The sequence below is a fragment of the Nycticebus coucang genome, chromosome 1 (genome assembly GCF_027406575.1).
Source record: "Nycticebus coucang isolate mNycCou1 chromosome 1, mNycCou1.pri, whole genome shotgun sequence".
In the NCBI taxonomy this organism is placed as follows: Eukaryota; Metazoa; Chordata; class Mammalia; order Primates; family Lorisidae; genus Nycticebus; species Nycticebus coucang.
This window is the reverse complement of record NC_069780.1, coordinates 129,823,902-129,839,763: the sequence shown is the minus strand read 5'-3', so window position 1 is coordinate 129,839,763 and position 15,862 is coordinate 129,823,902. Positions and strand designations below refer to the sequence as shown.

Below are 15,862 nucleotides of genomic sequence, written 5' to 3'. Positions count from 1 at the left end.
GGGTAGGTAACCGTCCTAAGGTTACAGGACTACAGAAGGCAGAGAATGAGAAGTGGATCTTCCAAATCCCAGACAAAGACTTTAACCAGCACCCAACTCTGGACCTGGGATAGAGAGCCTAGGTAATATTCAGGAGAGCTAGTCTATGTCTGTTACCCAGGCATTTCTCTCTTTTCCTAAGTAAGAGGATATACCAAAGAGAAATAAATGGCATCTTAAAGAGTACTAATGATTATTGTTGTAAAACATTTAAAATGTAAACCTGGCACCGTTTCAAAACTTCCAAGTTAACGAATCATCTTAAAGTTTATTCTAATTATAGAATCTCATGCCTCACATTTAGTTTTTTTTTAAATACTAGGAAAAGTTCGATAAATGTCTGGCAAATGGGTGTATAAATTCATTATTAGTATGAATGAAAAAACCACCTTTTACAAAATTTTGTTTTTTAATTTCAGATCGGTAGGAGGGTACAAATGTTTAGGTTACATTGTTTTCATTTCTAAGGTAAAGTTCAAGTTGTAGTTGAGCCCTCACCCAGGGGGTGTGCTGAGCACCCTAACACTGTGCCCAGTAGGTAAGATCCCACCCATCACCCCTCCTCCTCCCGCTTCCCCCCTTTTTCCTCTCCCTTTTCCCTCACTAGACTACATTTGTATTTTCTTTTGTGTGGCTTATAGTTGTTTATATATTGGTTTCACATTATTAGTATTGAGTATGCTGGATACTTCTTCACAAAAAATTTTATTAATTCAGTCAACTATACTCAAATAATTTCAAGAAGCATATCAAAGAATTATTTCTAGATGGATTTTTTTTTCCTTGAGGGACATAGAGCGAAGGACAATCCTGCCAGCTCTTCAGCTTTTGTTTGACCTGCCTTGTCAAATGCTTTGCGAAATAATATTCAGAACAGCGCCATGATGTCAGCTTGCATTAATTCTGTCCCAGAAAGAGGTGCTCAGTATTCAAACTGTGTTTGTACTGGCACAGTCTATTTATGTTTCAGCTTCATTTCTGAAGGTTTACAAGTACCACTTCCTTTAGAAGACTCTGTTCTTTGTACTTTCTCTTTGAAAGTACAATAATGATGTCCTATAAAGGTGTTTTCAGGGAGGTCATTAAGAAAAGAACACATATTCCAGAGAATTGAGGGAAAAAGTTATTTATTGATTTTAAACTTAACTATTCTCTTTATAGATAATTTATGAAAAATAAAACTACCACTTACCACTTAAGGAAAGATATCTCAGTGAAGTAACTCCATCAACAGTATTGTATTTGTTTTTATGTAAAAGGTAATTAATTTGTCTTCAGCTATCAAGAATCACAGGTATATATGTTACTATAATTAGGTAATGTCCTTTAAGTTAAATTACAATAATGATTATATATTAGCAAACAACTAAATGTTTCCCTGATTGAATAATATGGGGTAATAAAAAACATTCATTTCAAATTTCTTCATTTGAAAGAACAATATAAATCAACAATCCAGTATTTTATCTCCCTTAGGAAACAATGAAGAGAAAGATTTTAGTAAGATTCTAGATCTAGACTTTGATGATTTTGAAATGAATTTTTGGTTTCCTTGAATAACCTGGGAACCAATTAGAACAGTGGTTCTCAACTTTCCTAATGCCGTGGCCCTTTAATACAGTTCCTGTGGGTCGCGACCCACAGGTTGAGAACTGCTGAATTAGAATAACATCAAATACAGTCATATAGCAGCTATAATTCAGTTGATTGCTAAAGGTCTTTTTCAAACTTCGTCCTTGCCACCTTTTTTCTGAAGCTGGTTTCTGGCTGGTTCTGTCAATACCAAGGGTTCTCGTGTGACGACAGCTGGGTAATTTTTGCCCAGAAGTTCCACTTCCACTTGCTGTCCCACTTCGCTTAATTCCACAGGGACGTACGCAAAAGCCAGACTCTTCTGGATGCTGTAACTGTAGCTTCCAGAGGTTGTGTTGCCGACCACCTGGAAAACAAGACACAACAGTCCCCAGAATCTCAGTCACAGAACTACCACCTCTCCAGGTGAAGAACCTTAACTTACAACACGGACGTTTTATGAGATGCTGTCTGTGGGGACACCACCAGACACAGGAGGAAAACTTCACATGTTGAAAAGATTACTGAGAGTTTATAAATTATGAAAAATAATTCTGAGGGTACACATCCGTATTACTCTGAAATTTCTCATTTTTAAGAAATAACACAAAATTTCTCAATACCTAGTGCTGTTTTATTCAGTTTCATGCCAAGAAATCCAATAGGAGGAAGAATCGGATACCCTCATTTTAAACTTAAAATAAAAATTTCTCCTCTATCATCAAACTAGCATGAGGAAAATAGATAAGAGGAGTGAAAATCTAAATATCCAATGCAAACTTAGTCAACTGTCCCTGTTGAGATGTAGAAAATGGCCTGCCAAAACAGTGGGGAACTAACTATAGTTATTGATATACATGTTATCAGTAGTCACTGTGAAGCAAACTTTCTATAAGAAAGATTATATGCAGCCCCATATCTAATATTTCATAATTCTTGGCAACTGCAAGTCACTTAAGTGGTAATTTTAATACTGCTAGCTCTACCGTGTATAAAATATTTTGCTAGGCACTCTAGAGCAGTGATTTTCAACCACTGTGGCGGCACACTGGGGGGCCATGAGAGGGTCTTAGGTGTGCTGTGAAATTTTTAAAAGATCATTAATTAAATTTTCAAAAGAGGGTGGTGCCTGTGGCTCAGTGGGCAGGGGCTGGCTCCATATACTGAGAGTGGTGGGTTCAAACTCAGCCCCGGCCAAACTGCAACCAAAATATAGCCAGGCATTGTGGCGGGTGCCTGTAGTCCCAGCTACTTGGGAGGCTGAGGCAAGAGAATCACCTGGGCCCAGGAGTTGGAAGTTACTGTGAGCTGTGACGCCACGGCACTCTACCTAGGGCGATAAAGTGAGACTCTGCTTCTAAAAAAATAAAAATAGATAAATTTTCAAAAGAAGTTCAAAGTACAGTAAGTGTATAATTTTTTTTTCTCTTTCTTTTTTTTTTTTAATCAACAATTTAAGTGTGCCACAAAAGTTTAACTGTAGGTTCAAGTGTGCGTGAGATAGAAAAGGTTGAAAAACACTGCCCTAGAGGAACAAGTAGAATCCTGGTACCTACCCTCGAATGCGTATAGTCTGTAAAATAGAGCTGGGGTTTGCTCTTTGTACCCTGTCTTCAGAAAACAGGAAAAGACCTGAACAAGTCTCTGGGTGCGACTCCCTGACTCGCTGGTGGAAAGCCCACAATCAGCCATGTGCCATTTCCTCAGCCCTTCCCCTCTCCTAACATCCTAGCAGTAACCCATCTTGCAGTCATCTCTGCATTGGTAACCCAGAGAAATAGAGTCCTTATTTTGTGAGTGCTGTTTTAAAAACATGTTTTGCCTTCTGCTAGAATTTACCTTCACTTCTACTTTAATTTCTCTCTAATCCAGGGGTGAGCAGCCCAGGGTATTTTAGAAGTCTGACCTTTCCTTTCCTCTTATTATTACATCTCCAGGGAAATGTTTTTCTGGGATAAATTTTAAATAGTTGTCCCTTATAATCTTCCAGGTTCAATTACATCCATTCCTTCTTTTTGTTCAGTGAATGGTAAGAACAACCTGTCCCCATCCTCTGCCTACTGGATTCTTATTCTTTGTTAAATAGAACACTGGCTATTTTTTTTTTTTTTTTTTACCGATATAAATAATTCTCATTTTTTTTAACCCTTTCTCTTTCCTCTCTTAAATTATGAGAAATCTCTAACAAACTCATAGAAGACGATATGGCAAATGGTCTTTGAAGGAAGTTAACAGAATTTAAGTTGAATTTTGTGTTTTTCTTTGGATGTGCCTGTATGTTTTAGTTTATAAATAATGAAAAAGAAAACCTTCTAAACCTTCCAAACTTACTCTTCTTCAAAACTTCCTTCCAAGCTAAGCTTCTTTTATAACTAATCCACTCAACATAACGAAAGCCCTTTTTAGGACCACTCTTATGCCTTGATTTTAAAAAATTAAACCTTATTTAAAATTGTAATCACTTTCTCTAGCGCTGCCAATTGGATTTTACTTTTCCTTAGGGCATTCCTCACTATCTGACGTGCCGTATACTTTAGTTTGTTCATTGTCTGTCTCTCTCCCCCCTGGAATGTAAACTATACAAGGACAGAGATTCTGGTCTGTTTTCTTCACTGCTGTATACCCAGTGCCTAGAATAGTGCCTAGAATAGTAGGTACTCAATAAACAATTGCTAAATAAATGAATAAATGTGGATCCTATCTCTAGCATTGCGAAGATTCGCAAAAATAAAATACCACATACCAAAAACAACACAAGTCAGGACAAAGTCAGGAAATAAAAAGCAAAAAGTATTCCCTTGTCATTCCAGAGTATAAAGAGGATCAAAGGAAGGCCTTTGAAAAAGAAGATCAAAAGAAGGACCATCTGCATGATAAGATGATATATTAGGAAATTTAAGAGATATAATTCTATAATTAGATTAGCAGCTCTGTAAGCAGATGGCATGAGGTGGGAAAGATGAAATGTTATATATAGCATGTAAACTCAGAGTACACATAGGGCAAAGAAAATAAAATTTTAAAGTGGAACTTGGGCTTTCAGTGTTTTTTAAAATTTTAATTTGGGCCTCGTCATATTTAAGACAGCTAAAAATCTGTCCATTAATTGTAGTTGACCTGGAGGTTGCATAGAGTATAACTTAAACTCTTTTTCATTCCATGGCTGAATAAAACAAATAAAACAGAGTGTTGGTGGAGGGGTAAGTATAGACCGTACTGAGATAGTTGGATGGGAATAGAGTCAAAAATATAAAGCCATGGCAGCTTGGCGCCTGTAGTTCACCGGCTAGGGTGCCAGCCACATACACCAGAGCTGGCGGGTTTGAATCCAGCCCGGGTGTGCCAAACAACAATGACAACTACAACCAAAAAATAGCCGGGCGTTGTGGCACATGCCTGTACTCCCAGCTACTCAGGAGGCTGAGGCAAGAGAATCGCTTAAGCTCAAGAGTTAGAGGTTGCTGTGAGCTGTGATGCCACAGCACTCTACCGAGGATGACATAGTGAGACTCTGTCTCAAAAAAAAAAAAAAATACACACACACACACACACACATACATATAAAGCCATGGAAAAATGAAATGGAGGAAATGTAACACTTGTAAGGCACTTAATTAAATGGTCATTTTAACACTTCTGCCTCTATCACATACAAAATATTTTGCTAGATGCACTAGCAGAATGAGTAACACAAAATTAGAGTAAAGAGGACTTTAGACATTATCTCCTCCAGTGGCTTCATTTTATAGATGAGAAAACGGAGGCCCCAAGATCAGACCAGGATCAGGTCAAGCAGTTTGTTAATGGCAGAGCTGGTTATCAGGAGCAATCTCATGAATTGTGGGAAAATCTGAAATTGGAGGAGGCGCATATATTAAGAAAAGAGGGCTAACCAGAGATGTAGAACAGAAAGAGGAGACAAAGAGGAAAGTAGGAACAGTTCAAACGGAAGAGCAAGCTTAGCCCAGCTTAAGGAGGAGGTAGAGGTCAGCCTGTCAAGTCTGAGAGGTAAACTTGAGATCTGAGAAAAGTCTGTTGGCTTTGTAGTATCTGATAACATCCACCTGCTACTCAGATGTCTAAGAATTGTGTGAGTGTATATGTAAATTATTAAGAGACTACAGGAAAAGATCAACGGAGACAGAAAAGGAAATAGATTGGAGTATTCTGCATGCCTTCCAGAAAAGGACCAGAAATTCACAGTCCAAAAAGACCCGGGTTGGAAATTGGCTCCATCGACCACTGGCTGTGTAACCTCAAGCAAAATGGAGATAATCAGACATATCTGGAAGGGTATTACACAATTAATTAACTGAGAGAACACCTGAGCAGTATCTGCTATACATTAATAGTAAGAACTCAGTAGACATCAGCTCTACATCAAACTGGTCCACACCTTAGCCTAAATTGCCAATTTTCTAGTAATCCAAAAGCTGTGCTTTGACACCACTGACTTTCCCCAGCCCTAGCACGTTTTTTGTTACTGAAGAGATAGAGAAAATGGAAACAATCTTGAGTAGGCGGCAGTAAATGAGAAAAAAAAAAAAGCCCAGGCACAGGATCTCTTGAGTCTCGGGTATTGACCAAGCTGACCCTGTTCAATATGGAACAGCTGCTCTGATTCGCCTTGCAGGCCCTGTGCCCTCCCCATGCCTGGTCTAAGGTGGGCAGCCCCCATCTGCCTGATAATACCAGCTAACACACATCCAAATGGTCAGCCAAATTGGGTTTTACAAAGTGATAAAAAGTGGAGAAAATGAAGTCCCATTGATAAGTTATCTGACTAACCCTGGTTTTAGTGAATGCAAATAGAGATCATGAAAAGTCATATTCCAAAGTGAGAAGGTGATTTTACTTTTCCTGAAGAATCAAATGGTTGCCACGTTTCACTTTACTCTCCAAGGTTCTACCCTTTATTGTCATAGATGTTTTCATTTGGAAATTCTTTCTGCTAATATGCTAACTACCTCCTTCTGCAAGATTCTTGGGAAACCAAATCAGAATGTCCAATTCTTTATAAAACCCATCTTTTGCATTCACAGATATGGATATGACAAACACATTGATTATTTTACCATCATTGTTCAATGCATTTTTTTTAGAGACAGAGTCTCACTTTATCGCCCTCGGTAGAGTGCTGTGGCATCACAGCTCACAGCAACCTCCAACTCCTGGGCTTTAGGCAATTCTCTTGCCTCAGCCTCCCGAGTAGCTGGGACTACAGGCACCCGCCACAATGCCCAGCTACTTTTTGTTGCAGTTTGGCTGGGGCTGGGTTTGAACCCTCCACCCTCGGTACATGGGGCCGTCTCCCTACCCACTGACCCACAGCCGATGCCCTGTTCAATGTATTTTTTTTAATCTTTGGGTTTATTTTCTTTAAACAAAGCATATAGAATTTTATGTTTCCAAAACTGACCAGGATTTCATTTTCCTTTCAGTTAATTGCTTGGTGTTCCTTGAATGTTAGTGCAAAAATCAAAACGTATCATCGCTCTAATAAATAAATACATTAATTACTAACGAAAGAGTATAAAAGGAAACATATAGGAACAAGGGGAGTTTCTGTTATAGAAGATGCTGTGTCCCCTGGCAATGAGGTCCTTAGTACTCACCTTGCCATTGTACCAGACGCTTTCATTTCCCTCTGGATCAACATCATCCGTTGCCAAGGTGAGGAAGACCAGTCTTCTTTTCAGCCCCTTGGCTTTAATCTGTCTCAGTGCTTGCTTTCCTATGAAGTCTGCAGGCTGCAGGAATCCAAGATAATGATGATGAATGAATGCTCAGACACTGTGACAAGGTTAGAGATGCAAGCATTTAAATTTGTCTTTGCTATTTTCTCACCAATTACACATCGAATAAAAATACAGATTGGATCAAATGTCTAGACAAGTATATCTTTGTTCTCAAATGACAGTATCAGCCACCTCTTCCTTCAGAATATGTTAGATATAAGGGTAATAACTTGTAATGACAATTTTACCAGAACCACCTAGGCAGAAAAATATAAGACATATTGTGATGGTGGATTATGAAAGTAACCCTTGTATTTCATGGGTCTAGACAGTGGCACAGGCTGTCAGCGAGCAAAGTGCAACTTAATTTCTACCTACAGGAAGACTTTTACAGAAAGAAATTCTTTTTTTTTTTTTTTTAGAATGTGATGCTAAAACAATCCCAAAATGCAATATACATGTTTTTCTTGTTCAGAATAATGGTCCCCAGAATTTATTAATTGGGTTGCATGCATTAGTTCATTCAGGATGTATTTATTGAGTCCCTACTGTGTGAGGCATCGTGCTACCTAGGCCCTGTGTGGGTAACAAAGACGGTCAGACACAGACATTTTGATCACAGAGCTCATTCTCTAACACTGTTCTTTTTGACCTTTTTCCCTCCTTCTGTGCAACACATGCTAGTGCTAATACACTCCCAGGGCACAGTCAGGTTAGTCCAGTGCTGAGTAAGTGAGTGAAAGCAACATTGTTACAGTGATAACCTTGAACCTGTTCTTATGTGTTAAAAAAATATACATAGGAATCTGACAAACTTGACAACTTTTGCATTTTTTAGTAATATGCTTTAACTGAATAGAGCATACAGGTCAGCAATGATCCTCAGTGGGGGCCCTTAGCTAACAAGAGAGATAGAATTCTACCCAACCAAATTCCAGGGCACACTTTGGTAAGTGTGATAAGCTAGTCAGAGGTGAGGAGAGAGCAAGGCAAGTTCTCTGGGGACCTTAGGCTGAGGCTTCCAAATGCTGTGCCCTGACCAGCATCTCTTATCTAGGTTGGGGGAAAAGGGAATTTGTGACATACAGATCTGGTGAATGAGATTTAATCAGAGATTAAAATGTAGAATGCAAGATTCTCAAAACAGTTCCCATATATAGATTAGTCTCTTAAAGACAAAAAAATTCCACAAATGTTATTTTATTTTTCATTAATTAATTAATGTATTTATTTTTTTGAGACAGAGTCTCACTCTGTCACCCTGGGTAGAGTGCTAGGGCGACATAGCTCACAACAATCTCAATCTCTTGGGCTCAAGTGATGCTCTTGCCTCAGCCTCCTGAGTAGCTGGTTGCCTGACACCAAGTCCAGCGAATTTTTCTATTTTTAGTAGAGATGGGGTCTTGCTTTTGCTCTGGCTAGTATCGAACTCCTGAGCTTAAGCAATCCACCCACCTCGGCCTTCCAGAGTGCTAGGATTATAGGTTCAAGCCACCACAACCAGCCTACAAATTTCATTGGCTGTAAGGAATTGGCGATATTTCTTGTCAAAGATGCCCCCCACCACTAACATTTAAGACTTACATAGCTCTTCTTGCACATGAAATATTTAGGACTAAGTGCAGTACACCCCAAACCTCCCAGAGAAGAAGCAGGAGGGGTCCTCACATGCCCTCTGCTGAGACCCCTCTAGTTCATTCCTTTATTGATTCAGAGCATCTAGGATGAACCCAAAATGAAATATATCTATGGACATTTCAACTTTAAATTACTGACCTACACAGGAAGCTAGTTTCCATTAGCCAGGGTTAAAATAATGTGCAAAATCAAAGTCCAGTATTCCCTCCTTCCCCAGGGTGATCCAGGTGGTGAGAACCAACCATAAAGTTTTACTATGAAGCTAGACCACAAAAATGTAAGAAGGACTAGGACCTATGTTATTTCATACAAGACTAATGAGGGGGGGAAAACCACAGGAAGAGCTTAATTTATTTTAATTCACGTGTAGGATAAATTCATCATAACAAAAGTCATAAACCAAGTTCACTGTAAAGCATGTACAGTTGACCCTCGAATGACACTGGTTTGAACTGCGAGGGTCCACCACTCATACTCAGATTTTTTCCAGCCAAGTGCTCCAAATGCTGATGGAAAACACAGCATTGCTCTAATCTCCTATATATATGTGGAGGGACAATTGTATATCTAAATACAGAAAGAACTCCATAACAACAAAATGTGTGGCTATCTTTTTCAAAGGAGACTTGCTACCATAGATAAATGATGACAATGGGTACTTTCTCGAGTTCTGATTGACATGGGAATAAATAACTACCATGAATAAGTCATATGCTTTCTTGTATGGAAAAACACTTACACCAACACTGAGCTGCAATGAACTATCCAGTGTGACTTGTAGCGTCCCAGCAGGTCTTAACCTGTTTCTTCACCTCCCGTTATGAAATCTGAGTCTTTATTATAGGAGATTGATTTAGATCTTGAAGATTCTTAATCTTTCTGAATCCCTTATTAAAGTATTTTCTTTATTTACTCAACTGTTGTTAAGCCCCTGCTATATGTCAGATACCATGTTACATATGGACTACTGGGAACTTAAGAGAATGTGTTCTTCTAGCTTCAAGGAAGGCCCCTGGGAAAGTGTGAACCCATTCCCTCTGCATCACAACACGCCCGGTCCTGAAATTATTATATCTCCTCAACATACCAGAGAAAAAAGAACTATTTGAGGTTAGTGGAGATGTAGCAGAACACGACACACGATCGTATATGGCACCTACCAGTGGTATTAATTTTGAAACATGACTCACGGTTGGTTCTGTTTGTTGTATGAGAGAGTGTAAAAATACCAAAGTTCTGTAAATTTAAAACAAAGAATGTCTAATGTGTGAAGGTGGAAATGCAAATTAATAGATGCTACAATAGAGAATAGAGGCATGGACGGCGGTGGGGGGAGGGCAAGGAAGAATATGACCCTTTCTACCTGGGCTGGGGGCAACATTTTGTCAGCACCAGTTGTACAGAGGAGTCACTTGAGTTGCATTTTGAAAGATGAGTAGGTTTTATAATAATTATTGTTTGTACAGCCTTTTCCAAAAGTGCTTGTACTCACATTATAATTTGGTCTTCACAACAACCTCAGTGGTGGATTTGGGGGTCTAAAAGCAGTGAATTAACTTAGCCAAAGACAGGCAATCCCAACAAACTTGTTAAGAACCAGGACCTCAGGAGTCCCAGCCCTGTTCTTTTCCTCTACTGAGAGCAACCTTACCTGAGCTTCTAAAGCCAGTATCTGCTGCACCTCTGGAGGGGACGAGGGGAAAGCCGGCCATGACCAAAGCTTTCAGAAAGGGGGATTTTTTTAGGGGTGCTAGATGAGAGCCGTGGGGGCAAGTGCCAGGAGAGGGACCAGATGTGCTAGAAGAGGAGCCTAACTCTACCTTTGCCAAATTCTTAATTCACTAAAGGCTAAGGAGGAACATCAGGTATCAGCTAGTCAGGAGGGAAACAGAAAGGGGGTGGGGGCAGAAAAACTTTCTGTAGGAAAAAATACAGTAGTAAATTCACCTTTAAAAATTAATAAGTAACATTTATAATTTATCAGCTCCTTGGTATGTGTCAGATATTGCACTGAGAGCCTCACATTCATGACGATCCTATGAGACAAATATCCCCAGTTTATGGAAGAGGCTCAGTTACACACTGATTTAAATCAGCACCTTTAGATTTTATCCATATTTTTAAAAATGCTTGGGCCTGGGGCAAAGGAGATGGCTCACACCTGTAATCCTAGTATTTTGGGAGGCCACAGCATGTGGACTGCTTGAGCTCAAGGGTTCAAAACCAGCCTGAGCAAGAGTGAGACCCTGTTCTACTAAAAATAGAAAAAAAATTAGCTGACTTTCAGGGTAGGTGCTTATAGTCTCAGCTACTCAGCAGGCTGAGGCAGGAGGATCACTTGAACCCAAGAGTTTGAGGTTGCTGTGAGCTATGATGATGCCACGGCACTCCATCAGGGCAACAAATTGAGACTCTATCTCCAAAAAAAAAAACAAAAAAACAGTTTGGGCCTGGAGCCTATCAATGGAAAGTTCAGCTTATATAAATGAAGAATGTTTCTTCTGAATTTCTTCCAGGTGCCCTGGATCTGTTTTGAGCAACATTACACAATAATATTTTTGTACTACGTAAAAGTATTTTAAAATACCCTGAGGTTAATATTCATGAATTTGACATCTGTATCTATATCCCTGAATAAGGAAGTGAAACTGTCAGTAACATCATCCTCAGACGTGAATGAAAGCAATACTCTAACCAACAAAAACAACAACAACAAGAAAAATCATTGGAGATATGCAGCACAAAGTCATAGCACAGACGGGAGATGGCACTTGCCCTGACACAATCTCCCTGCCCAAACTAACTAGGCTCCTGACTTGGGAAGATTTAAAGTGAGGTGATGGCATTTCATTCTCATTTTACTTGGCTTTGCTTCCAAGATTGTAGATTCTACTCTACTATCTGGTCATTAATTATAAATGAGAAGAAAATGTGTCTGAAGGTTAATGCTATACTTAAAATTGGTACTTTCAGGATAACCCAAGAACAGAAATATATTTCTTTAACGAGTCATTGCCAAATTAACTGTATAAATAGCTGTTAATGCCTTTGAGAAATGTACTATTGGGGCACTGAGACTACAGCCCAGTATTGACTTGTGTTTTTTTTTTATTTCATTACTTTTAATTAGCAATAGGAACCATTAAAATAGCCATTTTTAATACACATTAAATATACCATCCACCTATATGAAAAGACTAAGTAGACTTTAAGTGAAATATAATTACTCATCTCTTATTTGTTCTATTAAAAGCATGCCTATTACCTAACAGCACATGTAAATGAAATAAATTAAAGCAATATATTTGTGATTCTTAGGGCAATGAAGAGTTCTCAGATATGTAGCAGTAAAGGTCAAACTTGACGGCAGCAGTGGCAGGAAAGGTCTAATATAGAGAGTTGGGGTCATGGGCTACAAGGGACCAGGCAGAGATGACAAAAATGTGGTCTTGGACCTTTTATTTTCTATCTGCATGGAGTCAGAATCCGTCAGCAATTTCAAGGAAATCATCAGGTTGATTTAACTTTTTGGCCAAAATCTTTTTAACCTAAATATCTAAAAACATGAGGGTAATCAGTCTAACATCCGGCATCACAGTTGAGCTCCCGGGGAAGTCAGGCACAGCTGTGGCTGCGGAATCATGCTCCTGGGTTAACAGGCATGAAGACAGCTGCAGGGAGACCCGCAGGTCACCAGCTACTGTGAGTAGCAGAGTGGAGATGGAAATCCCGGTGACAGGCTTCTGCCACTGTCCCACTTCCCTCCATGCTTTCCTGAAAAGTTTCTCATTTAAAATGGGCTTCATGTCCTCACTGAAAATACCCCTTACAGGAATCCCTTTGTAAAGCCTGTGGCCGTTACTCACCTGCAGTCTGTGTTAACTTGACTCTCCTCACTGAGTGGTACAGTTCCCTATGTACCTGTGCCTCTCTCGCCAACACTGACAAAGCCGTGTGCTGGGTTTATGTGGGGGAATGGACTGACTTAACACCCACCCCCAACAAGACAAATTATAGCATTATTCACTTCCTATTCACAGAATCGGAATCACAGGAGTCTTCAGACAAGCCAAAAATGTTGTCCAATCTCATTTTCCCTATAAGAACACTAAAGTCCAACAAAGGGTCTTGCCTACAGGGACAAAGCACATTAGCACCAAACCTCAAACCCAGAGAGAAAAACAAGAGAAAAATTCAATTCAATTCAAGTTGGGGGGAGTGGGAGGAGGGAGAGGGATTAGTATGCTCCCACCTAATGGGCACAACGTAAAGAAAGGTATACGGCACGCCTCCTGGGTGGGGGACACAACTACAACAAGGACTTCACCAAACAAATGCAAACATCGTAACCTAATCATTTGTACCCTCATATTAATCTGAAATTAAAAAAGAAAAACCCAGGTGTTTAAATGCTTGGTTTCTTTTTTACTATGCCAAGTTTCTTAACATCTCACACAAATTCACAACTACCACAGTTTCAATATCTCTTCGAGAGCAAAATGTTAAATTATTAGTTTAGCGACTACAGTCTGTTATCACTGGCTGGAAAAATGAACGTGCCCACATACATGTAATTCTCATTCTCTGTGCTTAGCAATTTAAAAGAAACAACTCATCTAGCATTTTTCTCACCAAAATGACTGACCAGTTAAGAATTCCTTCTACAAAAAGTCTTTTGCATAACTAGAAAAGAGACCTCAGTAAAAGGAGGGGATAAAGTAGAAACTCAAGAAAATATTTAAAATATCCTTCGTAAGCCAGGCTCTAATCAGGCTAATCAGCATTCAAACCAAAAGTCAGATTTTCAAAATAAAATAGTCCTCCTTGCCTGTGATCTATGGATTTTCCTAGATTTGCTAGTAAAGAGAACATTTATTTTTCAGTTTTTAATCTAATGATTCAAAGTAAAACTGTTGAGATGGACCTGTGTCTTTATCAAATTAATGTTTCACTACTTTAGCAACAATTAAAATGTAGAGTTTTCATCTCTCTAGAGTGAAGAATAATTGCCCATTTATGTTTTACACATGGCACTTAAGCTGAAATGCAAACTAAATAATTATTGAAGGAAATAAGAAAAACATAAATAAATGACTCCCTGATAAGGACCCAGAATCTCCTTGCTGAGATCTTCAAAAAACAGAAAGGATTTTATGCATAGTTGCTTTTCTCTAAAGGATTTACTCAAATTCGATTCTATAAGATGAAAAGGAACTAACATTTTAGTGAGGAACAAATGTTCTTTATCTCATCTAATACTTACAACAAACTTACGAGGTGACTATTTTCTTCATTTTATAGATGAGAAAACTGAAGTGCTTATAGATGAAGTGATTGGTTTAGTGTTAGAAGCAGTAAGTGGCAGAGCCACGATTCAGGATTTAGTAAGCCTCTACTTGACCAGACACAGTGGTGGGCCCTAAGGATTCTTGGTCTCTGTCCCTGAGGTGTTCACATGGAGGAGGCCAGGAATAGGGTGGTCAGTCAGTCAGACTATCAGGAATAGTCATGATAAGCACCATGGTAGAGGTAAGTACAGGGTTCTAAGAAGAGAGTGCCCACTACTCTCCCACTTCAATTACCATCTACGCATGAAACCACAAAGTAATACTTCCAGACCAGAGCTCTGCAAACCCATGTGTTCCACTTGGCTATCCCACAGCTCTCAGACCCCCCAAATCCTCCCACCACCCAACCACACCCCTCATCCTGTATTTCCTCATTCATTTACAGCGTCCTACACCCTCCTCCCTGTCCCTTCACATGCAGACTCTCTGTGGTCTCCATCCTACTCTCTAACTATCACTCACTCCTCTTTCTTTATCCTACAGCCACAACTATAGTGAAAAGCCTTTGCCATCCTTCCACTGGATTTCTTCAGTAATTGGAAAACCAAAATCGCAGTCACCAGACCAGCTCGCTTTTAATCTGTTTTCCATTACCAGAGTGTGACTCCTTACTTAAAATCTTTCAGTGTCTCTAGGATATACTCCAAATGTCTTAGCCTGGTAGACAAGACCCTTCATGATGAAGTCTCAGGACTTTTTTAATGTCACCTCCTGACACTGCTTCCAACAACAAACCATGTATTGGTTATCTTCTAGGGCCCAACCCTAAGAGTTGGGAATAAAACGATAAACAAAACGTTACCAGCACCTGTACTCAAGAGGCTTATGTCGTATTCAAAAGAAAAAGAGGAAAATTAAACAAATATTGCAATAAGTCCTTTAAGGAGAACATAGCTGCAAGAGTTCTTTTTAAAAGTATCAATAAAATCCACTATTATATAAAAAGATAATATGTCATTACCAAGTGGGTTTTATTCCAAAAATAAATAATTGGCATAATGTCAGAAAATTAATAAATGCAACAAATCATATAACAGACTTTTTAAAAAGGTATTATCTCAATAGATACAGAGAAAGCATTTGCTAAAATTCAATATCTATTCCTCATTAAACAAACAAACTTTTACACCAGTAATAGAAGGAAACTGATAAGGTACATCTATGCAAGAATATAGGGCAAGAAATGAAACAAAAGATATCTAGATTAGAAAAGACAAAGAGAGGGGCAGAGACAAGATGGCTGACTGAAGCCAGCTTTCCACAGAGGCTCCCGTCTAGAAGGAGAGTTAAAGGACAGAAATTTAGCCAGTAACCTGGTGGTGGATTAGAGCTGCACCAAGAGAGAAGGTTGAAGAATGCACATCAACCCCACTGAGGTGAGCTGCGACCCCAAAGATACAAACAAAGGTACAAAATCCATCACCATGCGGACGGGAGTCCCCTCCCCCATGAGAAAGGCTTGGAGTGCCCCACAAACAAACGAGCAGAGTTCAAAGATCCTCCCACTACACTCCACGGGAGAGATGC

General features: G+C 39.3%; 1 protein-coding gene across 1 annotated transcript in view; it reads right to left on the bottom strand.

Moving 5' to 3' along the window:
• Positions 1-525: 525 nt before the first annotated feature.
• DMGDH (dimethylglycine dehydrogenase) overlaps positions 526-15,862 on the bottom strand; it is an 86,254-nt gene continuing 70,917 nt past the window's right edge. Inside the window, exons 15-16 of the mRNA XM_053587733.1 lie at positions 7,227-7,361; positions 526-1,978 (exon numbers count right to left, since the gene is read on the bottom strand). Coding sequence (XP_053443708.1) covers positions 1,763-1,978; positions 7,227-7,361 — 351 coding nt within the window. The 3' untranslated portion in view covers positions 526-1,762. The remainder of the gene's footprint in view (positions 1,979-7,226; positions 7,362-15,862) is intronic.